General features: G+C 39.2%; 1 protein-coding gene across 2 annotated transcripts; it reads right to left on the bottom strand.

Moving 5' to 3' along the window:
• Positions 1-164: 164 nt before the first annotated feature.
• Positions 165-22307, bottom strand: LOC131320196 (dnaJ homolog subfamily C GRV2). Of its 2 annotated transcripts, XM_058350812.1 has the most exons (22): positions 21135-22307; positions 19653-19886; positions 19352-19439; positions 19029-19237; positions 18752-18853; positions 18610-18672; positions 16194-18431; positions 15328-15690; positions 14695-14835; positions 11643-12035; positions 11040-11534; positions 10661-10884; positions 10191-10535; positions 9603-9897; positions 7942-8394; positions 7485-7830; positions 7047-7390; positions 6300-6767; positions 5616-5740; positions 2257-2380; positions 1377-1445; positions 165-721 (listed from the first exon to the last, which is right to left on the bottom strand). In XM_058350812.1, exons 1-22 carry the CDS (start codon positions 21618-21620, stop codon positions 515-517), a joined length of 7812 nt encoding a protein of 2603 aa, XP_058206795.1. In that variant the 5' UTR covers positions 21621-22307; the 3' UTR covers positions 165-514. The 2 variants fall into 2 exon arrangements, with proteins under 2 accessions (XP_058206795.1, XP_058206796.1); XM_058350813.1 differs by lacking the exons at positions 18752-18853; positions 19029-19237; positions 19352-19439; positions 19653-19886; positions 21135-22307 and having other exon boundaries at positions 18606-18672.
• Positions 22308-24302: the final 1995 nt, after the last annotated feature.

Raw genomic sequence — 24302 nt, 5'->3', positions numbered from 1 at the left:
GATAAAAAACAAAAACCAAATGAATAAATCTACCTTCAATATGGTCTCACGAGGTTATCATGGACTCATTCACGTTCTAACACAAAAAAGAAAAGAAAAATTCACCGACTCATTCACGTTCTAACACAAAAAAGAAAAGAAAAGGACGAAATTTAGTTGCAAAGTTGAATCCACCAAAATCAACTCAACTTTATATATGAAAACCGGGCAACACGCAGATTTACAAAATGTTGCGTCCACTTTACATCAAAAAACACAGCATATTTTCAGTTGGGGTTTCTTCTTAAGAAAGTCTCCCCAACTGGAGAGAGAGAGAGAGAGAGCTGTACAGTGTGCTGTACAAATTTGTAAAATGACTGAACATCTACTATTATCACATTTATAACTTCTGCATTCCTTCTTCAATGAAAGCACATCCAGCTTTTTGTCATGCCATGCCGAAGCACTGGATCAGTAAATGTGTAATACCGGACGATCACAGTGTAGTTCTCTTTTTCGCTTCCCTTGTTTTTAGTTATGAAAGCTGATCCGGCCTTCCATTAATTTCAGATGGGACTGAGGCCGGAGGTTTCACCATATTTGGTTGCGGTGGGGGAGCTGTAAGGGCATAAGTAAGCCTAGATGAGGAACTTTCGATTAGACCAGCTACTCCAGCCGCTGATGACTGAGCATTTGAAGGGAGGAATAGATCATGCTTTTGGTCTTTATAGGCACTCCAAATCTGACAATCACAAGTTTCCAACTTGTTAACGGACAAAAAAACTGGAAACAATTGAGGGCAATCTTTGGCCTCTCTTGAATTGACTATCTCTAACAATTGAAGGGACACAATAGTAAAACAGGTGGGCGATAATTAATATTCATTGATAATTACATACCATCGGGCCTTCTGCAATTAAAATGGTAACCACCACCCGACTATAAGAAAGAAGGGTGGAATTCTCACCAAGATCATAACAAGATTGCATTAGACTACGATTTGATTGCCTGTTGGGCCACCAAGTCCTATTATTTCAGTAACTTTAAATCAAACTTATTGAAGAGCAGGATGCACTCAGGCATGCCAAAATTTATCTACTCATCTCTTTCTCCCACCCCCCAAAAAACAAAACAAAACTCGTGTGCTGCTTATGTTTGCATAGAGCTCAGTCCATCCTTTCCTTTCCCAATTTACCAAAAGGAAGAACAGCTGAGCAATGACGTTCCAAACATGCCAGTAGATAACAACAGGAAGCACAAGCTATGAAGATCTTATACCATAATCAGAAAGAAACATGCATGACATTCTCAAAAATACTAGTAGATAACAGTAGGAGGCAAAAGCTATCATGAACAATCAGAAAGAAACACGCATGCAATTGAGAGCTGAGACTTACATTAGAGGCATTTAAAATCTCCCGCACTTTAGTACAATGGGCCCCCTCTGTTGCAAACGCATGCAAAACCTGGATAAAGATATTTAGACTGTAAGGTCACAAAAATCACGTATTCAGAAATTCCCCTACTCAAAATGATTATTCATTCTGTTGATAATTTTTTGGAACAAATGTAAGGCATACAGGGTATAAACTATGAAATATCATAATTTGGGGAAGTAACTATAGATGCTATGTAAACAGTTGAACATATTCTACAGATACAGTTTAAAAAGAACTTAAATCCAGCTTGAGATAGACTCATATGACGAAAGATAGTGTAATTCAATGTCTACAAAAAAAAAAAAGTCTAACTAGCCTTTGGTGGATTAGCTTTTTATTTATTCACTGGTGGGCTTCTTGTCCTCCTCTCTCTTTCTCTTTCCTATAATTCATCTTCTAATGAAATTCCTTCTCGTTGCTCATCACAAGGAGGACAAAAAGAACAAAGACTGCTATTTCAAGAGTCAAAAACATCATTTCGAGTTATAAACTCCATGTATGACAAATTGATTTATGTAGTTGGACTTCATTGTCACATCGTAGGCAATGGATAAGGCAGGCAGTTGCTGGAATAAATGGCGTTTCCCTCCTATTAAGAATAACTTCATCCAGAATTGAGAAAGTACAATTATTTCACATGATAGAAACTAAAACGAACACCCCCTCATAGTGAGTTACCGACGAGAATTATAGAGGACCTTCTTCTTTTTTCAGTTAGTAGAAATGCAACCCAACTTTAATTCTTCCAGAGTAAACAAAAGCTAGTAAGCTTGACAAGAATATTAAAAGAAAGGTAACATGTAAAAATCACATTTTTATAACAAAATAACACACCAACCTCAATAGCAAGCACTCGTCCAATTGATGCTTCAGACTCATTCCACTTCATCTGAGAGCAAAATGCATTCCTTCCACCAGCCCTCCAATCAAGAAGGCCGAGAAGCACCTCAACAAGACCAACCCTACATGATTCACCCAAAAAAGTTCCAAAAGAATAAGGACAAAAGGACCATTTTCTTATCGGAAGATGAGGATGCAACTACAAACAATAAAGGTATCAGAAATTATCTTCTCTAATCAAAGTTATCCTAGGGGCCAAATGAACCTCATGTTCTTCCAGCAGAAAGTTACTTTCCTTCCATTTATCATACTGCCAGCATATTTGAACATTAATTATAAGTTAAAATAGGAGTACTGCAAGTAAGTTATTATTGGGCTGGGACAGAAAATAAAATCAAGCACAGGTATAGAAGAGATGCAAATAAAGTTAAACGTGCATGAGCTTGATATGTAAGCGCCCAAGGATCTGCTTTGATTAATATATTCACGAAGATTCGACCAAAAGTTTTAGGTCTGGGACTCATAAAGGCTAGAGAGACACATATGCCAATGTTATTTCGTTTAGACTTCTCAATTTAGACAACCCTAGATAAGAGACACAATTAACTAATCTTTGCACAAAAGCAAAATGAACCAAGACAACATAAAATGGGGATGCAACAATGAATTTAATGGTTGGTAAACACGAAACAACCTTTTGGGGATAAAATTTGCAAAAAGAGGTTTGTGAGAAAGTGGGTTGTTCATGTTCAATGTTATTCTTGTCATTACTAAATTGTTTTTTTTGTTTGCGATTACAGGAATTGGCCAAAAATTATATTAAATCACTAAAGAGAAGTATTAACATATCACTGCAATAAGTCTTAAAAAACTTGAAGCATATTGGTATATGGTCACATATTATAGAGGGTGTAATCAAACATTAAAACTCAATCCAAACATGGAGTATATATGGTATTCACACCTAAGATACGTGCATACATGAAACATTCATGCTGTAGAAGTTATTTTGCTGACTAGGTACCTAATTAGATGTCAGGCAGCATGGATTCAAACGGCATCAACATTCTATAACAGCCCAAGTGCCTTACTTTCGTAGATGGAAAAACTTATTCTATTGATCATAGATTCATAAAAGTGCCTTGTTGATAGTTTTTGAGAAGTCATACAGTCCAAAAGGTTAAAATGCCATTTGTTATTCAGGCTGAAAGATGATTAAATCCATCTATTTAGTTTACATTCCTTGCATTTTTTGAGCTTAAGTTGTCTGGGATGCTATGGTATGAAAACTATTGAATAAAAGTGTGTCATACAGGATTTGCATGACCAATCTCATGAAATTCGCCAAATAACTGTTTTTCAGTTCAATTATCTGCTTCGTGCATGTAATATCGAATGCTGCTATAATATCGAATTTGGTATGATGCTCATCTCTTATTTTTGTTAGTTTATTTTGCCAGATTTTTCCCTTCTCGAAATATAAGGGCATCGTATTCTGCCACAACTCTAGTGTAGCAACACAATCACCCCTCAAAGTGGATGCACCATGCATCATTGTTTAAGTTCACCTTGTTGAAATATGTTGTACTATGAATTATGCCCATTGATTTGAAACCATTCGTATTTGTACAGAAGAAAACTGCAAAGTCCATGGTTGGGTTGTCACTTTTTGCGGACAATTCTCATTTACTCTTTGCTGCCTTGTATAGAGAGAGAGGAGGAGTAGACACTTACTAAATCTTTGTGCACTTACGATTCACTCTTTCTTTTTTACAACCTTCAATATTTTTTCAGTGCACATGGTATTTATAACATTGGGTAATTAATGTGAATTGAAGCCAAGGAGGCTGTTCGAGCAGAAGAAACTCCTTGTGGGGCTTGGTCTGTGACAAGGTTGCGCATTGCTGCTCATGGAACTTTGAATATTTCGGTTTTGGGTTTGGGAGTTGGGCCAAGAGGAGTACTTGGGGAGCAAGGTGATGCAATATCTCGTCAACTCATTCTTACAAGGGCCTCACTTGTGGAAAAGCGACCAGGTAAGCAAGTAATGCCATTTGATATAGGCTATATCAAATGGCATTATTTGCTTACCGAGATTACATCACCTTGCTCCCCAAGTCCTCCTTTTGGCCCAACTCCCAAACACGAAATATTCAAAGTTTCATGAGCAACAGTGCGCAACCTTGTCACAGACCAAGCCCCACAAGGAGTTTCTTTCGCTTGAACAACCTCTTTAGCTTCAATTCACATTAATTACCCAATATTATAAATACCATGTGCAAGGAAAGAATATTGAAGGTTGAAAAAAGAAGAGTGAATCATAAGTGCAAAAAGATTTAGTAAGTGTCTACCCCTTCTCCCTCTATACTCAGCAGCAGAGAGTAATTGAGAAGTGACAACCCAACCATGAACTTTGCAGTTTTCGTTTGTACAAATACAAATGGTATCAAAAGCATAATTCACTGTACAACAACATAATTCAACAAGGTGAACTTAAACAATCACGCAATGCATCCACTTTGAGGCTACACCATAGCTATGGTAGAATATAATGCCCTTATATTTCGAGAAGGAAAAAATCGGTGCACCATACCAAATTCGATATTATAGCAGCATTGGAAGTCCCCAAAGCACCTTGAAAAGCTTTAGATTTTCTTTCCTATAGATGACAAAGAACAAAACCTCTATACTCATGATCCATTAATTTTGTCCCATAAGGCTCAAAGAGAAGTATAATTGCAGGGGAATCCATATCAATCCAAGAACCAACTAAGATCTCCAGACTTTAATTCAACAAGTTCAACCCCAACATAACTTACTTTCATTTTTTGTACGAAACATTTTATAAGAGTTACTGATGCAAAATAACTAAGTGACATATAAAAGAAAATCATGTAAATCATTCAGTTTAAAGCAACAAAATTCAGCTATTGAGCAAATGCACGGAGCAGATACTTGAATTGAAAAACAGTTATTTGCCGAATTTCATGAGATTTGTTATGCAAATCATGTATGACACTTTTATTCAGTAGTTCCTCATACCATAGCATCCAAGAAAACTGGGAGGTAAGCAAGCAACTTAAGTTCGAAAAGTGCAAGGAATGTGAACTAAATAGACGGATTTAATCATCTTTCAGCCTAAATAACAAATGGCATTTTAACCTTTGGACTGTATGACTTCTCAAAAACTCATTGCTGCATCCCCATTTTATGTTGTCTTTGTTCATTTTGCTTTTGTGCAAAGATTAGTTAATTGTGTCTTTTATCTAGAGTTTCCAGTTACTTTCAAATTGAGAAATCTAAATGAAATAACATTGGCATATAGCTGGTTCAGTATGAATTTTGTGCAATACTCACTTAAGTCCTTGGGCAACAAGTGCATCCCTAGCTCGATTTCCAGCAACCACAACACGTTTTAGAGTCTCCAGAGCTAGTATGCTTCCACCTTGCCATCCGATAGCTTTCATTAGAAGTGGAACAACCTGAAAGCACGAGAAAAAGAACCAAATGAATGGATGCAAAACATAGCACATTCAGAGCATTACAGGACCAAAAATATTATTCTGCAGAGAACATTTATCCACAAACCTATAAAACCCAGGCTTCGGCACACAAAGAAACACAAACACAATACATTTATTATTTTAGGTTTTTAGATTGAAAGGCTACTAGTTACATACAACCAAAATGGTAGTACAGACTCGGGTGACAGCAACATCGGAGGAGGCCTCTAGTAAGAACATAATTCTAACATGAAACCATCCAACGGGACAGAAGATATAATATCTTGAAATGATCATAGGGCCAAAGACTTGAACCAGTTATCAATCCTTTTTAGGTGAATAGAACAGCACACTAAGGATTTCTTAGCACACTTTATGAGAAATACTTAAACAAATTAAAAGGACAAAGTTAGCGTGCAAAAAAACACATCATTAAGCACTATTTAACATAGCACCATAATCACATCAGTTGCGCTGACCACAAGACCACAACATTAATAATGAAAACGAAATGAGAGACATCGCAATACACACATACCTGAGGTGTTCCTACACTAGTTGCTGCCATAGCTTCAGCACAAGTTGTACTGGCTGCAAGTTGATGCAGAACTCGTAAACAACTCAGGCGTACAAGTTCTTGTGGAGTTGGTGGACTTGGCTGCATCGAACTGTAGTCCTCAGTTTCAAATCTTCCATCAGTATAGCTTCCATTTTTCATCTCCCCTGAGGCCATTGTTTCTCTTCTTCCTTCATAGGCCACTGCGGACACAAGCTTTGGCACATATCCCAGATATCCAACATGATCCGCGAGGGCAGGGTGTACACGCAATAATGACACCAATGCAGCCGACAGAAGCAGAGGAAGCTCAGGATCAACAGCCTGGTCATAATGTGTGGCGGCAATGGACGAAAGATACTGATCTAATAGTCCTTCCAAGAATCTCTTTGGATTCCTAAGAGGGAATTTGGGATCTTTCAAAAATAGCCTGACATAGATTCCACCAACCTACATCAAACACAAAATTCTGATAAGCAAAGAGCATGAACAAAACCCCGCCTGCATCATGCTTAGCTTGGAGAGAGGGTTGTGTGTTAGACAGCTGATAGCCAACAGGTAGAAAACCTCATCAGATCCTTATGACATGAATCTAAATATGAGTGTGCGTGGTGAAAGGAATTCATCTAGCCGACCTCAATTGATTTGGACACAAGGCTAAGTTTGGTTTGGTGGTTTATTGTGCAAAAATTCCTCTATGAAGCAAAAGCAGCATGCAATAGAGGATACCTGTGGCTCATCTCTCATCTCTTGTTGGCCAGATGCCTGCTCAGGTACGTCCCAATCTACAACACGTCCTTTCATTTGTTCCCGATATAAATCTGATGCCATAGTTGCAATTTGTGCAGACAAAGAAGCAGCCATTGCTGGTGTCCAAACAAGCTCAGGAGTCTCTGTTGTTTGTTCAAGTGCACACACGACAGCTTCACCAGGTCCATCCCTAATAATGGATACTAGCCCGTCGGGAAGAAACCTTGTCAGTGTTATAGCCACTCTGGGCCCATGCATTGGCTGCCCAACAAGCTTGCCCAATAAAGAGGCAGCTGCTGCTCTTTGCTGTAGGGGAATTTCTTCTGCAAAACATTAAATACATTCCCAATAACTTTTCACACGATTATTTTTAAATTTTATTTTTAACAGAATGAAAAAGAAAAAAAAAATACTCACCTTGCAAAGGCAGAAGAAGTTCAAGAATGTACACCACCCCACCATGCTTGGCAGCTGCCCATGCAAGTTCTGGTGTGCTTGCCAAGGCATAAAGAACATGCAGCACCCCTTCACGACAATCTGAGGAAGAGTGAAGCATTTGAAGTAAAAGCAGAAGACTAGATCCATCTGCAACCATGGCCTCCAAACAAGGAGCATGTGCGGTCAAGAGCGACAATACAGTCAAAGTAAGTTGAGGAATGTTGCTTTCTGAAGCAACAGGGACAGAAAAGCATTCGAAAAGAGGTAATAGCTTCTCTTTAGCAGAAAATACAGATGCCAATTTGGGGTCGCTTGTCAGTAAATTCTGCAGTTACATAAAATGAAATTTCTCAGAAACAAGATGAATCCTATGTTCACACACACACACCCAAAAAAGGTCACTTTCTAGCTCAATATAAATCAAGGCGTTATGAACCTGAAGAGAAGACAATCCATATTGAAGTTTCTTAACAACTTTAAAATCCTCCTTCCCATTAACTTTTTCATCAGAGACTGCAGTAGAATTAGAAGCATCAGCAAAATGTTGTCCATTTGTGGATCCATTGGAAACATTGGTATGAAATTCAGTTGCCTCTGTGTCTGAACCAATCGTCTCAACATCCGGATCCGTAGATTTCGTACTACGCACTAGACTTGAGATAAAATCAACAAGAGCAAAGCAGAAGGTTTCTGGTTCGCTAATCTCAAAATCTGGCTGATCATTATAGACCCTCAAATACACATTGCCAACAAATAGTTCTTTTGATAGCGCGTCGTACACAAAGGCATGTGTCTCTTTCAGGTCATATGAACCATCTGGACCTTGACTTGCACGCTGCTGGTCTACAAACTTTAACAACTCTGCTCGAGTTGAAGAGTTCCAAATGATCTGCAACCAGAAGGATCAGTAAAATGCCTACTGAATATGCATATACGTCATGCCTAAAAAAGATATGTTTCTCATATGATAGCTATATGCAATTGAAACAGATACCAGTATTCGGAATCAATTGTTTGAACTTCAAACACATCAATCAAGATAATCTCATCTAAACGTAATTAGCAGTTAATGAAAAGATACTGGCTTAAGCCTCAAGTGAAAGAAGTGGCATTTTTTTTTTTGAACGGCGAAGTGACATTTATTGTTCAATATATGTGTTTTCACACTTTATCATCAACCAAACTTGTGGCCCTTGGATGTGTTTCAAAGAACATTCACAATCATTTCATGGGTTAAAACCTATAACCATTCATACTTCTCGAAGAAAATGGTGACAACAGTATTGAGTTCCATGAGAATTGAGATATTATTGACCGTAAGAAACTAAGGGCTTGTTCGGTTGGGTTTTTAGGATTTGGACTCTAAATTATTACCCTACTCCAAAATCCACTCATTACCCCTATCTCCGATCATTATTTTTCTTTTTATCTCTATCTCTCTCCGATCATTACCCCTATCTCCCTACCCGAATCATTACAAATCCAAAAACCCAAAAACGAACAAGCCCTAACTTACTACGAGATTAAAATGTACAACATAATGAGAATTGAGAACCAACACTGACCAAATAGACCAATTGTAGATACAATCTAATGCATCATTAAGCTCATCTTTCAAATGGCAGCTCTCATGGAACAATGATGATGAATATAATAACATTAAGAAGACAAGTACTACTCAAAAACCATACCACTGTAAGGGACATTTACATTTTAGCACCATTAGGAAGAGAAGTACAGCTCAAAATCCAGTAAACCAAGTAAAAAAAAAATCTCTAAAACAATAAAACAGGAAATAGTTGGCACATGCAAGACCTTAAGGACATATATACATTAGTAACTTTCCTTGAAACTTCAGATATGCTTTCGAAACCTGCAAGGGCTGGTGGCAGCTACCATTGTCTTGCAAAACCAAAAAACACCTAGAAACTTCTCTAGTGGGGTTTTTAAACAAGTTAATTACACAAAACTAATGTATGTATATGAGCAAACAAATAAGACCAGAGTCATTCCCAACACACCTAAAATATAGAAAAGAAACAAGAAGAAATTTACAGATGTCAGGTATTATAGCATCCATTACATGACAGAACTTACCTCTGGTGACTCCAAATTGGTGTTCAATTTTGACAATAACTCTTTTGGTAATGAATCTCTAAGCATACTGGCAAGTTTAGGAGTTAGCAGAGCTCTGAGGGCATCAGCTGCAGCCTGATTATAAGGTGTTGAACTCTCATCTCTACCCCAACCACTTATCCTTGACAGGGCCTGAAAAGCTCGTACAGCGTGCACATTTTTGGCGACTTGAACACTAGCACCAACACCATGTGCCTCTGTTACATCAGATTCCTCAGCAGTCGAATCAAATTGAAGCAACAACGGCAAAAGGTACCTAAAATATACCAAGCTTAATATCAGAAACACAGTTTGTATAATAACGTAGGATTACAAACGTTTTCCATGTATATGATAACAACCATTCAAATACTTGTCTTTAACAATTCATAGGTCATGTATCATCACAACCAACAAAAAAAACCCGAGCAAATAAGTTATATTTTGTTTAGTGAAAATTCCCCAAGAGACGGGGGAGCAAGAGTAGCCTCTTTTGTTAAACCTATAGAGTTGTCACAAATGCTCTGAGGATACATTCACATACCATAGAATCCAAATGAACCAACTTACCACAACACACCAGCCTTTAAAAAGGCTGCTTGTAATTCAGAAGAAACAGAAACATGTGCAATAGCCTCAAGGGCAGCATCAACAGCAGCAGGTACGAGGTCAAGTTCAGTGCAGTGAACAATGTCATCGACTAGTCCAGAAAATTCAAGAATCTCAGCTCTGGCACTTTCAAACTGACTTAAAACAGAAAATGTCCGCATCACATTAGTAACAATAATGGCAGACGGTTCACTGGCAGAGGTAGTTGGCTGAACAACACACATGCAACGGGAGAGAAGAGTTGCAAGTAGGTGTATTCCACCGTCTCTCACAAGCTCTTCACCATTCAATGAAGAAGATGCACACCTAAACATGGGAGTAAACAGGTAAATAAGAAAGGGTGTCCAAAATCTCAGTCGAAGCTCAAAAATGAGTGAATGAAAAATAATCGAGAACCAAATAAGAAAAATCGACATAGCAAAAATACTGACGTCAGCCAAATGAGCTCCGAAGCTGCAACAAGAAGAGGTGCTCTATCAGGAGAAAGAAAATTGTTGTCATCCTTGTCCACTGTGACTGCATTCAATAGCATGGGATATCCAGCATATTTAAATGGCTCCAATAGCTCCCCATACCGTCTGTACAGAATGCATTGCCCCTTCAATAAAAGCAGCAACCTCCAAGGTTGGGGTCCTTGCAACCCTTGCATGGTAGCCTAAAAGTAATCATGTCAGAAACGGATTCCAGAAATTGAGGAATCTTTTACCAAGAACAACTATAACATCAGACGTTTGATCACTTAAACAACCAAAACCAGATACTGATAAAAAAGACAATGTCATAAATTTTGTATAATGGTTCGATGTCTACCTGCAGACGTTCATAAGCTTTCTGCACAGCAAGAAACTTCTCCCTCCCTTCAGGATTTTTGTCTGGATGATATTTCATTGCAAGTTTTCTGTATTGTCGTTTTAGTTTTTCTTCATCAATATTCTCAATTTGTTTTGATATGTTAGGTATCTCCTCAGCCGTCTCTAAAGAACTTTTCTTAATGGCATCATCTCTAGACACATCATCCAAAGATATCTCCAAAATTTTGCAAGCTTCTTCTTCAGAAAGATCCATAGGTCTCCGGGTCAACTCTTCACGCCACATTACCAGCAATGACTGTAGGAACTCCACATGTTCAACTATTGGCCAATTTGGAAATCGAATTTCATCACACAAGTTTCGGAGGTAATAACGGTGACACCACATTTCATCCCGTAGTTCAGGATATGTCACTGGTGGCATAGGAGCATAATCATATAAGCAATGGCAATGCTGTGAGAGTTTCTGGGGAAAGTCACCCAGATGCTGCAAGACCTAAAATAAAGAAACACAAACTAAAATTTTCAGTTCTACATAATTGTGCAAAAGAAGTACGAATGAAAAAACCCACACTTGTGCACCTTATCCTACATATCAAATTACCTGGCGGATCAGATTTTCCGCTCTCATCTTGTGAGTCCATATGATCTCTGGAGTGTCAGAATCAGAAACCATTGCCGCTGCAAACGCAGAAGGACCACTTCTTTCCAATACATACAACAAGGACTCAGGGAGAAGCCCACCCAGCACGCTACGTTTTGCCAATGGCAATGAAGAGGAAACTGAAGCCTCTTCACCACCATGAAATGCTTGATGGAGATGTGTCAGCGAGAATAATTGGCCAGTTGAGAGGAGATTTGATCCAGGGTATGCCAGAGCAAAATAAAATACACCTGTACTATATAGCTTTATCATTGCCTTCGGATTTCTGGTGACAACAGCTTTCAGTAAAGCAGCAGCACCATCTACAACACTCGGTTCCCCTGTAAGCATGGCCTACGTTCCAAAACAAGGAAAAAGAAGAGATGAGCGAGATTAGGATTCTACCATACAGTTTCAATAGTTTTATGGAAGCAGCAAGGCACATACACTTGTGACATGCAGGCATGAAATTGTATGTGTCAAATGGAATGGTATGGAAATAAGGCTCCAATTGATGATGAAAGTTCGATTCTTCCCACCTCAAGTCAAGTGAAGCATAGTGATGAAGAAAGGGAAGAACAACAAGCTACCTCTGTTTACGTAAGTCATAACAGTATTTATTATCATACAACAAGGGCCTCCAACCTAGCAACTGATGTGGGTCTTGCTTCAATATTCTTAATCGGAGTTTACGAATAAATGTCCAAATGAGAAGAAATATAGCCTACCTCAGTAAAAGCTTCATAGAAATTAGATAGTCTAATCTAATCTTACAGAAACTGTGGATGCTCAGGGATCATCCCTTTGATTTTCAGTCAACAGAATATAGGCTTTAACAACTCCAAAAAGTAATGAGAAAATTCACAAGCTTATATACTTGTTCAAAGCAAAGCTAGTTCTTACCTAAAGCTACTCCACTAGGATTATTCTAAACCAAAATTTCAGGCTGATAATCTAACCTAAAAATCAATGGATGCTCAAAAACACAACTACTAAAGAGAAAACTATGGGAAATGCAATCGTAGATATTTAGGATACAGAAATGCACCATAACAAAGTGATAACCAAGCATATCCAATTTCTCTCTTTCCCTTAAACAGGTTATGCTCAACTGAAATGAGAAAATTTTCTAGAATGACATCCAACATGAAATAACTACCTAAAGGGGAAGAAGGCTTTACAACACCAAATACAGATGTGTCAGAAACACCATTAATGAGACAAAAGATGAGCATGAAGTATGACTGAAAGATGAGAAATATTCAAGAGGAGAAAGGCAAGCCCCAAAGTTCCATGGACACAACAAGCTTCTTTTACATATAAGTATCAAAGTCTAACCCAAGATGTGCTATTACAAGGGAGACTGTTGCTGGTACTGACCCCTCTCTGATTCCTAACCCTTCTGTCCCTGATTCTGTGAAATGGTTGCCCCACAAAACTGGGATCTACACAGCTGAGTCGGCATGGCAGGTTTTGAGGACTGAATTTCCAATGGTTCCATAGGCAAACTGTGTTTGGTTCACTCATCACATACCCCATTGGGCTTTTATAGAATGGCTGGCCATATTGGAGAGGCTATCAACGAAGGATAGGCTCCATAGATGGAGAATAGCAAGTGACAATGTGTGTCTGCTTTGTCAGGATAAAGAGGAGACCCATGAGCATTTATTTTTTGAATGTTCATATTCCCAAGCTGTTTGGAAGTTGCTTCTCCTTAGGAACAATGTTCACCATTCCTGTTATGGCTTAACGAGAGAGCTGGAGGGGATCTATGCTCATAAATCTTCTGATTCCTGTCCTAATCAAGTGTATAAACTTTCCATGGCTGCCACAATTTACTGGATTTGGAGGGAACATAATCGAAGGCAGTTCCAAAGTGTGTCTCTGCCTGCTCAGAGCATGGAGGAGGTCAGAGCATGTCTATGTTCGTGGAGAAACGTCAAGTGTAGTGATGCAAATAGGCTCTTTGTTGAATCCTGGAATATTAGTTCTAGGATCTGCATTCTAATTGTTGCTTCTTGTTGCTTTACTTTCCTAGCTTGCTAGGTTTGTTTCTGTTTTGTAAGTGAGAGCTGGTTGTGGATCAAAAAAAAAGTGAGAGCTGGTTCTCTCCTGGATTATGGTTTGCTTGCTTCAATAAAGTTTTTACTTACCAAAAAAAAAGAAAAAAAGTATTTCAGTCTGCAACACTTTGTTTTTCCATGCTATTTTTTTCCTCTAGAGCCATCGACATTGTTGGATATGGGAGAAAAAGTGAAAACTAGCCTATGTCTGCCACAGTAATTCCAAGGTCCATTTGCTTGCTTCACGTCAATTCAACTCTGCAATACTGCACGCTACTCTTGTCCATGCAAAGTCTCTAAGCAATCAATCAAACCTTTACGCTCGTCGCAGCTTCCCGAATCCCTCACTGCATATAGTATATCTCACCGTATAGAATTCATATTGAACACAATTTCCACATCTGTACACATATTTGCTGTATAACAATTTTCGCTCCACCACCATATACGAAAACCTTATATTGTAATGCACTTGATCTAACAATAGCTCATACCTGGAACATTTCACCTTCCACTGAACCCGAATGTCCTAAGGCATAAATTTGAAACAAATAACCGTAAAGTCCGGGGCTAAAGCATTCAAAGCCCTAGATCAATCGAAACATATGAATTCATAGAACCATCATGGTCGGATATACAATGCATTGCATTGACAAATCACTCGATACTTGCAACTTTATTACTTAAGAACAAAACAATACCTCCAAGCTCTAACACTCAAGGCAATATCATACAATACTAAAACGAACTTTGAGATCTTCAAAGAGAACACACAAAGAGGAAATTTTAAAAGCTGCCATCAACAGCTTCTAAATGAGTACCTGCATCAGTACCAATCACCAAATACTAGACTCGGATATTTGTTAGATGCAAAAAACCTACACCCAATTCTCTAATAACAGATCAACAGTAGCAAACACGTGATGGGCATGGAAAAGCAAAAAAATCACCTGTGCAATATGCGGAAGGCAACGAGGACTTGACAAGATTCGCTTTACTCTAGGCGTTGGTGTAACGAGCTCTCCTGCATCATCTAAATCTGAATGTGCAGAAACCATGCTGTGTAATATGGACAGAGAAGCCTCCCCTACCTAGGTGCAGAATCCACATCTTAGTACAATTCAGGAGGATAGTACACAAAGGAAACAAAAGTAGATATTATCTACTGCTATAATGAATACGATAAGTTGATGACAAAACACAGGAACGATGACCTCTACAAAGTAAAATGAAGTGAAGTTGCATTAAACAAATCCCCACACAGAAGCAAGAACGGGAAAAATGTAAGAAACTCAGAGATATAACCACAAACATAGTTCAATATTCGATACAGCCACAAGCATAATTCAATATTTGCTTGTCAATAATATAACACAACCTTAGAGCACATAATAATACTAGTTATTATGAACTGATTAAACATGAAACTCTATTACCAAACATCTACAGAATATCTCAAATAGGAGAAGCTGCTACTACAACGAGGACAAATCAAAACCACATACAGAGTGCAGTTTAGCACAACCTCAGCCTGGTTGGAGGTAAATTTATTATAATCAAATACGCCAGCAAGATAACAATACCTGGATTGAAGTTAGAACCGGAACCCGAATAGCCAGAGCCCAACGAAGTTCACGTATATCTCTTAACCTCTTCCAATCAGGCATTCCAGAAGCCCAGCACCGTGTTGTCCAATCAATAGCTTTCTTTGACCAGAACCTTCTGACAGCATCCTTCTCTACGGGTCCAACTTGTGTACCTTCCTTGTCAATAAACATCCATTCCTTTAGCGGTTCCATGAAAGCAGAAGCAGCTATTAAATTAGATTGTAGAGGAATAGCAGTTCTTTCTGAAGCTTCATGAACTGCTGTCAGCAGATCAACAGCCAGAACACATCCTCCAACCAAGACACATGACACTACATTCGATAGAACCTTCATTAAAACCTGCATACAAAGCATATTCACTTAGTATGCCGACAATGACATAAATAGGTTAAGGAGGTATCGATAACATCACCGAGTATAAATGTCCAGCTTATCAACGCAGAAGTTCAGACGAGAATGGAGATTGGCCCTATGGCTTTCATTTTATAACCACGAAACTGTAAACCAATCTGGTTTAATCCCCCAAATTTCTTTTGCTCTCTCGTTTCCAAAACCTGATTTCAATCAGTGAATTTTCCGTTATTAGTCAATTGATTCTTTTTTCTGCTTTTTTTCGTTAGAAAATGGAATCCCAGTCTTTTCCGACTTCTAATGTTGTTATATTTACGTCCTTAAAGTTGTTGATTTCTTCCTCTTTCCCTCTCTCTTTTTGTCATGGACCCTTCGTGGCAGTTTTGCTCTCATGCCCCTACTGAACAAGCGAGAGATGAAGCAGGGAACTCATTTATCAACCAGGTAGTGGAAAGGGAGAAAAAGCAGCAAGAAACTAAATTTTGATGTACCTTCATAAGAACAAGAAGACGGTGCCTCAATGCTCTATCATCAGTCCTATCCAAAAGAACTGTAATATGAGCAGTGCCTTCGAAGGGGCCAATTACACTATAATGCTGCTCGTATACAATTGCCATTGCCCTCGCACAAAGTTCTCTGACTGATGAACCGCCACCTCCTCCAAAACCATCTAATCTTCCCATATCACACCAATCATCAGAAGCACCCATTTCATCAGGAACAGCACCATCTACAGTAAGTCCAATGTCCGCATCACATAGGAAGCGATGATACAGTGCTCTAAAAAAAGCAACTGGGTCACGCAATGGAAAATCTTGTGCCCGACCACTACTACCACTCTCAAGCAGCAAACGCAGATAATATTGGCCCACACAAACTTCTTTGGATAAGCTACGATAGCTAACAAAAAACTCGGAGTAATTCCACGATATCTGAGGAACACTATCTTTCCCACTCATAATCTCCACGGTTGCCCCTCCAGGCACAATATCCTCAGTACGTTCCTTCTCAACATCTAGATTATGAATCTCTGCCACCAATGCCTGTTTCAACTCCTGCCTGGTCCGCTCATTCCAGATTAAGTCTGCACGGTTGTGATCAAGGCTAAAAGCCCGCCAAAATTCAGGCCAGTTACAAAGTAGCCTACCTGATCCAACAGGTGTGTTTTCCACAACAATCTGAGCTGGAGCAACCACATTTGGATCAGAATCAACTGAAGTTGAACCATTTGATTCGACAAGATCGGTTGCATTCATCTGCTGACCATCTGCTGAACTAACTGATTCTAAATAATCTGCTTGTGTAGCACCAGTAGAAGGCAACTCTCTGCGCAAGTTTTCACCTTTATGAATTGCATAAGTGTTTGTGCCTACAACCTGTACAGAAGTTGGATCTACTACATATTTCTGGTAACTATCTGACCCTTTAAAAGCACCAGGACTCGTCTGCCGTCCTGGATCAACTTCGTAATTATTAACAGAGGGCAGGGGAGTCTCCTGGGATGTTATTCCTTTGCCTGCACGACCTCTCCTCTGCTGAAGTAATCGTCTCTGTCTCCTACTCAATGATGATCCATCTTGACTGGATATGTTTTGTGCGTCATCAGGTGAAACCCCATCAGACCTAGTGTGCAGATAAGCAACAAGCCCCGGAGGAAGCACTCTAGATAACAAATCAAGAGCAGGTTGATAAGAATCCGCCCAAAGAGCAACAAGCTGTCGGCTAACTTCACGACGTTCATCAGCAGGAAGAAAAAAAGCATGATAGAAATGCCGTAACAAAGCACCATCACGCAAAGCAGCGTCACGCATGGACTCTGCCGCAATTGCATCTTCTTCCGCAATTGTACGCATGATCACAGCAACTGTCTCTCTAACACTTTCAGCAGGATGTCCAAACAATGCAAACAACCGACGCCGCAGGCCAGCTACTTGGCGTAATAATTCAACAAAAACAGCATACTGAGTAGTTTCACCATGCGGTTCACAGATCATTGCCTCGAGAACTTCCACAACAGACATAGATAACAACGGTGAAACAGACATGGGTTTTAGCCTGTTGATAAGGATAACAACATTGCTATTGCTGGCGAACAATACCGACTTTGTGTGCATAATTGTAGCGTGCCACTCTCCTTTTGTATCTGTTAGTATATTCATCTCCCCAGGACCACCACCAATCAGCACTGCAATAAGTCCAGCAGCTTCGGCAGCAACTCCCTCAGAACCATTTCTAAGTAAACCCATTATTCTTCCAACAGCAGCAGGAAAAGACATCACATGTGAGGCAGCACTTCTTGATGCCAGTAATCTGCGCAAACACGCAATAAAGCCCATCACTGTTGCAGCTGCTTTAGGTGAAGGGGGAGGTAAGGGAGGCAACTCTGGGGGTTGGTTTGGCGCAGCAGGGAGCATTGTAATCAAGGCCATCAAAGTCACTTCAGGTACTTCAATGTTAGCAGGCACACCACTGTAGGGTATACATGCATTAAACTCTCTTATTCTGCGCCATAACTTAGCTCTTGATCCAGGAATGGAACCTCCTTCAGCCACAGCATCCTTGGCAGCAGCCGCTAAATGTTTTAAGTACGTGGTTGCACTTTCTGTGTCAACAGCAGGGCGTTGTCTAGCAGAAAGTTGCTTGCGGAGCGAATTAACTCTCCCACATGGTGGATCAATACGATGACCAGGCATTGTTAACCTTGGTAGAATTGGTACAGGACATTGACCCTGCAAAATTGCGTTGATATTCAGATCAGATTTTATGAAACAGTACAACTGCCATCCTTCAGCAAAAGAATTTCAGAAGGCATGGCAAGTGATAATCACAACGATAAATATTTCATCCAACGAGCTATATCACAAGTGAAAAAACAAACACCATCTAGGAGAGGGTAAATCTACCTACTTCTGTTTGCAACACATCCCGAACTGCAGCAAGCAAGCTATCGCGAGACGTGCTAGCATAAACCTGAAAACCAAACCATATCGTAGAGTTTATAGGAAAAAACAAAGAAGAAGAAGAAAAGGGATGATTTATGATTCCTCACATGTACGGGGCATCCATCATTAAATTCAATTGCAAACATTTGGGGCTCCTCAGCAAATCGAACAAGAGAGCTTACTGCAGATAAAGGACGGACAATAACAGCCTACATATGTGCAACAGAACTCGTCAAATGATGCAAGTGCAACCACCAAAAACCGTCATTCCATTGATGGAAACAAAGATTGAGCAATTCAAAGATATTGACATGAATACAAGAGAACCATGCTTAAATTGTGGCACGTGTTTGAAGCCTATAATAAATGACATTATTTGCTTACCTCATAGTTGGCTGGTCGCCTTTCCACAAGTGAGGCCCTTGTAAGAATGAGTTGACGAGATACTGCATCACCTTGCTCCCCAAGTCCTCCTTTTGGCCCAACTCCTAAACCCAAACCCGAAATATTCAAAGTTCCATGAGCCGCAGTACGCAACCTTGTCACAGACCAAGCCCCACAAGGAGTTTCTTCTGCTCGAACAGCCTCCTTGGCTTCAATTCACATTAATTGTCCAACATATAAATACCATGTGCAAGGAAAGAATATTGAGGGTTAAAAAAAAGAAGACTGAATCAAAAGTGCACGAAGATTTAGTAAGTGTATACCCCTCCTCTCTCTATACTCGGCAGCAGAGAGTAATTGAGAACTGTCCACTGAAAGTGACAACCCAACCATGGACTTTGCAGTTTTTGTCTGTACAAATACGTTTAGTATCAAATCGATGAGCATAATTCATAGTACAAAACATAATTCAACAAGGTGAACTTAAACAATCATGCAGGGTGCATCCACTTTGAGGGGTGGCTGGGTTGCTACCCCAGAGCTATGGTAGAACATGATGCCTTTATAATCCGAGATCGAAAAAATCAGGCAAAATGAACTGACAAAAATCAGAGAGCACCATACCAAATTCGATATTATAGCAGCATTGGAAGTCCCCGAAGCAGCTTGAAACGCTTTAGATTTTCTTCCATATAAAGGACAAAGAACAAAACCTCCATGCTCATGATTTTTTGTCCCATAAGGTTGAGAGAGAAGTATAATTGCAGGGGAATCCATATCTCTAAAATCCAAGCACCAACGAAGATCTCCAGATTTCAATTCAACAAGTTCAACCCCAACATAAGTTACTTTCATTTTCTGTACAAAACATTTGATAAGAACTACTGATGCAAAACAGTTAAGAGTGGCATATAAAAGAAAATGACTGTACATCATTTAGTTTAAAGAACATAATTCAGCTATTGAGCACATGCACGGATTAGATAATTGAACTGAAAAACAGTTATTTGGCGAATTTCATGAGATTGGTTATGCAAATAATGTATGACACTTTTATTCAATAGTTTCTCGTACCATAGCATCCAAGAAAACTGAGATGTAAGCAAACAACTTAAGCTCGAAAAGTCCAAGGAATGTAAACTAAATATATGGATTTAAAAATCTTTCAGCCTAAATAACAAATGCCATTTTAACCTCTGGACTTTATGACTTCTCAAAAACTATTATCAAGGCACTCTCATGAATCTATGATTAATAGAATGAGTTTTCCCATCTACGGAATAGAAAGTAAGGCGCTTGGACTATGATGGAATGTCGATGCCGTTTAAATTCATGCCGCCTGACATCTAATTAGGTACCTAGTCAGCAAAATAACTTCTAAACCTAATATTTCATGAATGCACATATCTTAGGCTTGAATACCAAATATGGATCAAGTCTTAATGTTTGATTACACCCTCTATAATATGTGACCATAAACCAATATGCTTCAAGTTTTTGAAACTTTTGCAGCTATATGTTAATACTTCTCTTTACCGATTTAATATAATTTTTGGCCAATTCCTATAATCACAAACAAAAAAACAATTTAGTAATGACGAGAATAACATTGATCATGGACAACCCACTTTATCAAAAACCTCTCTCTTTACAAATTTTATCCGCAAAAAGTCGTTTCGTGTTTCCCAACCCTTAAAATTCATTGTTGCATCCCCATTTTCCAGTTACCTTCGGGTGTTGCTGAATGTCTAAATTGAGAATTCTAAACGAAATAACATTGGCATATTGCCCATACAGCCATTTTGTATGATGTCATCAAGCGAAAGCGAACTAACTTAGCAGGATAACTTAGCACAGCTTCAGCAAAATAACGGAGTCCTGTCACTTATAAAGAAGCCAAACTAGCTTCTACCGTCAAAACAACATTGAAGAAATTTTTTTTTATAAGTAGTTATTTGAATACCAGTATCTAAATTACAACAAACAGGACATAAACTTCTAATCATACTAAGCCCAATTGATAGCCATCAAGGAAATAAATAACATATTCTCAAAAAGAGATAATTGAAGACATATTGACGCCCACAAAAAAGAAAATTAACTTACAAAAGGAACCCATTCCCTGGTCCTTCTCCGGAGATGAAGTACCGGAAACTCCGCGACAGGCCCAATTCTATTCCACCTGATCCTATGCAGCTCAGTCAAAATACTAGCCCTGTACTTTGATGAAAACTTCATACCCTTGTACTTCCCCTTACCATCTGTCCTAACACTAATACTTAACTCCTGCGAATTCTCATCCCTCCCTAAAACAGGACTCGCCGCCTCGAAGTCACTCCCCACGTCGTACGAATTCGTCACGGATAGCGTGGAAGGGTCCAAGGTGACGATGGAAACATGGGACAGGCACAGGATTCTCTTGTACCGGCCCCGCCACGAGTGTTTTACGACGGAGTAACGGGCCAAGTACTCTTGTTCTTCGAGTGAAGTAGGGTTCGGAGTGGTGGACGAGGATGGTGCTGAGGTGGAGGATTCCGGCTGGTGGTGGTGGTTGTGATCGGGTGTGGCGGCGTGGCGGCTTACAAAGTCCATGTGGGGTAGGTACTCGAGCGTGTGGGTCCGGGGCGGGCTAGGGCGAAGGAAAAACCATGGTCCTGAACCCGCCGACGGGCTCTGCCTCGACTGATTCGCCCCCAGTGCTTACCAATTATCACGAAAAATTGCCACTTATTGGTCAGGACCAAACCCTAGCTTCCAGAAACCCCAATCTTTCATCGGCGACTGCGAAATTGAAAGGAAAAAAAAACCCCAACTAAATTCAACAAAAACACCAAAGCAGAACCTCTTTTTTTTTTTTCCCAAACAACCAAACCTAATCACTGGCCAGCGATTCGATCGATTGGAATTTCAATTGTGTGAAGCGAATTATGAAGGTGATTGAGAAGGGAGAGCAGGATCAATGTTGACCTATCGAGCGAGAATATATATTTATAAATTATAGTATATTTATAAATATATAGCGTATGTGCACAGCGCGTATGTCTGAGGCTTGTAGGCCGGTTGGTATAGGAGATGAGGAGGATGATGATAATAGTAATTGAGATCGAAGGAATTAATGGGAGTTGGGAAAATTGAATTGGGATTGAAAGTGAGTGGGACGGGTATGGAATGGAATGGAATGGCGGTTTGATCGACTGATGTGGAAGGTTTTTTGGGGGGGTGCTTCCTGTGTATATGAGGGTGGGGAAGAGAGAGAGAGAGAGGAGAGAGAGACAGAGAGAGAGGTGAATCGGATCCAGCTACATGGGGGGAGCTGAGTTTCGGGTACGGCAAGAGATGGGTTACTTGGGCCGGAAGGTGGATCCATAGAGCACACGCGGTAGGCCAGCTGTGAGGGGATCAGCTACGATCACAGGACCGTTGTCAAATTGATTCGCTACTCCGGCCCACAGCAGGATTATCAGTTGTGGGTTGTCATTCGGCCACGACCAGCCCACTATATTAGTATTGTTTGGTAAGTAGTACTATTAATTATTCATAATCTTTAGAGGTTTTTTTTTTAATCAAAAGTGAGAAGATTGTATTGATAAATATCCAACGACACATATAAAACAGAAATTATTACAAAGAACTTAGATAAAACTAAACTAATTGTCTAACAAATACCAAACAAGTAAATCACAAGGCAATCGATGTTTTTCATCCTAACCTAGGCATAGCTTGAAGCAATAGCGACACTTTTAAAATATCTAACATCTAATTAGGAGTCTCAAACGAGAAAAAGTGCAAAATTAAGGACAAAAGACACCAAATATCCAGACGATTAGATGCACTCTAACCAAGTATGATCGAACCAATGAACTCCCAAGATAGCCACCACGAGTTGTCCCAGTAAAGACATTGTGTAAGGATAAAACGCTAAAGCATAAATATTGCTGTGAAAGACCTTGATTGAGAGAAGCTTATTTGTAGACAAATTCGTCCAAAGACAAAACTAACAACTCTTGTGACAAAACTCTCTCAAATCAAACGACAAGTCGTTGATCTGGAGAGACATAAGAAAAAAAGAAAAAAAAACACAAAGAAAGGGAGTTAGAATAGTACCATGGCATTCTCCTCCCGCCGCCACACACACGTATGGAACCCACAGGGGGAGAAGAGGAGTTATGGTTGCTAGGGTTGAGGGAGAGGGAGAGAGAGACAGGGTCGGCTAGGGTTGAGAGAGAGGGAGAGAGCGAATCTATACTCCATACTTTTAGGGGTCCGTTTGATTAACGAGATAATGGTAGCAAATGCAAGAAAGAAAAAAATATATACTTTTTTTGTGTTCACGTAGCAAAAATATCCTATAAAGTGGTAGTAAAAGGTAAACTTTCCCATACAACCCTCTAAAGCATGAAAGCTTGATTTACTTTTTCTCGCAAATATGCAGGAAATTTTTATTTTCCCTCCACTTTTTCTCTTCTAATTTTGGCAATTTTATTCCCTCCAAACAAGAATATTGACTTATTTTTTGTACTATTTTCTTGCAAAATTTTCATTCTAATCAAACAGACGTGAGAAAAAAATATTTTTTCCTTTCCTTTCTTTTCTTTTACTTCACTTTCTATTTTATTTTTCTTGCTAATCAAACAGACCCTAGACATTTTTTCAAGTAAAAAAAAAAAAATTTATTTGGTTCAATGAGAGAAATCATGAATAGGTGACTAGTGAGTGCGGCCACTACTGCAACAATTCAAAAAAATGTTATGATAGTAGAAATTTTTGATGTTCCGGACTAAACTCTATAATTACGCCACCAAATAGAATTTTTAAATATTTTTCAAATTATAACTAGCTCTCTATTCCTTCAATTCTTTTATTTTTCACCGAAGAAGACCTAAAGAATTACCCTTTTGTTGGTACTTTACGTGGACATGACAAACATTGTTTATTACAGATATTGCGTTTCAATTTTTAAGTCAATAATTGTTAGTATATTGTAGTTCATTTTTCCATTGTTATTTATTATTGTGTACATAATCGCTACCACTAGCTGCTTGGTAAATTAGCCGGAACGTAACCCTATCTAGAACATGACGCTCGGAGTGCAATTTTGTTCACCTTCCTTAAAAAAAAGTGAATATTACTCTCTCTCTTATTGGTTGAAATGGTGTAGGTATCACCCTTGAAATACACTTTTTGATAAGTATGACATCACTTTATAGTGGGATCCACACATTTTGTGGTAGAATCCACAACATTTCAACCAATAAGAAGAAGGGCAATGTTCAC

The sequence above is a fragment of the Rhododendron vialii genome, chromosome 3a (genome assembly GCF_030253575.1).
Source record: "Rhododendron vialii isolate Sample 1 chromosome 3a, ASM3025357v1".
NCBI classification, from domain to species: Eukaryota; Viridiplantae; Streptophyta; class Magnoliopsida; order Ericales; family Ericaceae; genus Rhododendron; species Rhododendron vialii.
The sequence above is the reverse complement of the archived record's forward strand: the minus strand, read 5'-3'. Positions and strand labels throughout refer to the sequence as shown.

What these genes read in the sequence shown, in the direction of transcription:
- LOC131320196 (XM_058350812.1), bottom strand. Translation starts at nt 21,620, where the DNA reads ATGGACTTTGTAAGCCGCCACGCCGCCACACCCGATCACAACCACCAC. An exon ending in CGAGTATAGAGAGAGGAGGG is followed by an intron (nt 19,238 to 19,351) that starts GTATACACTTAC and finishes TGTGAATTGAAG; the next exon opens with CCAAGGAGGCTGTTCGAGCA. An exon ending in GACGAGTGCTTGCTATTGAG is followed by an intron (nt 1,446 to 2,256) that starts GTTGGTGTGTTA and finishes ATCTTTATCCAG; the next exon opens with GTTTTGCATGCGTTTGCAAC.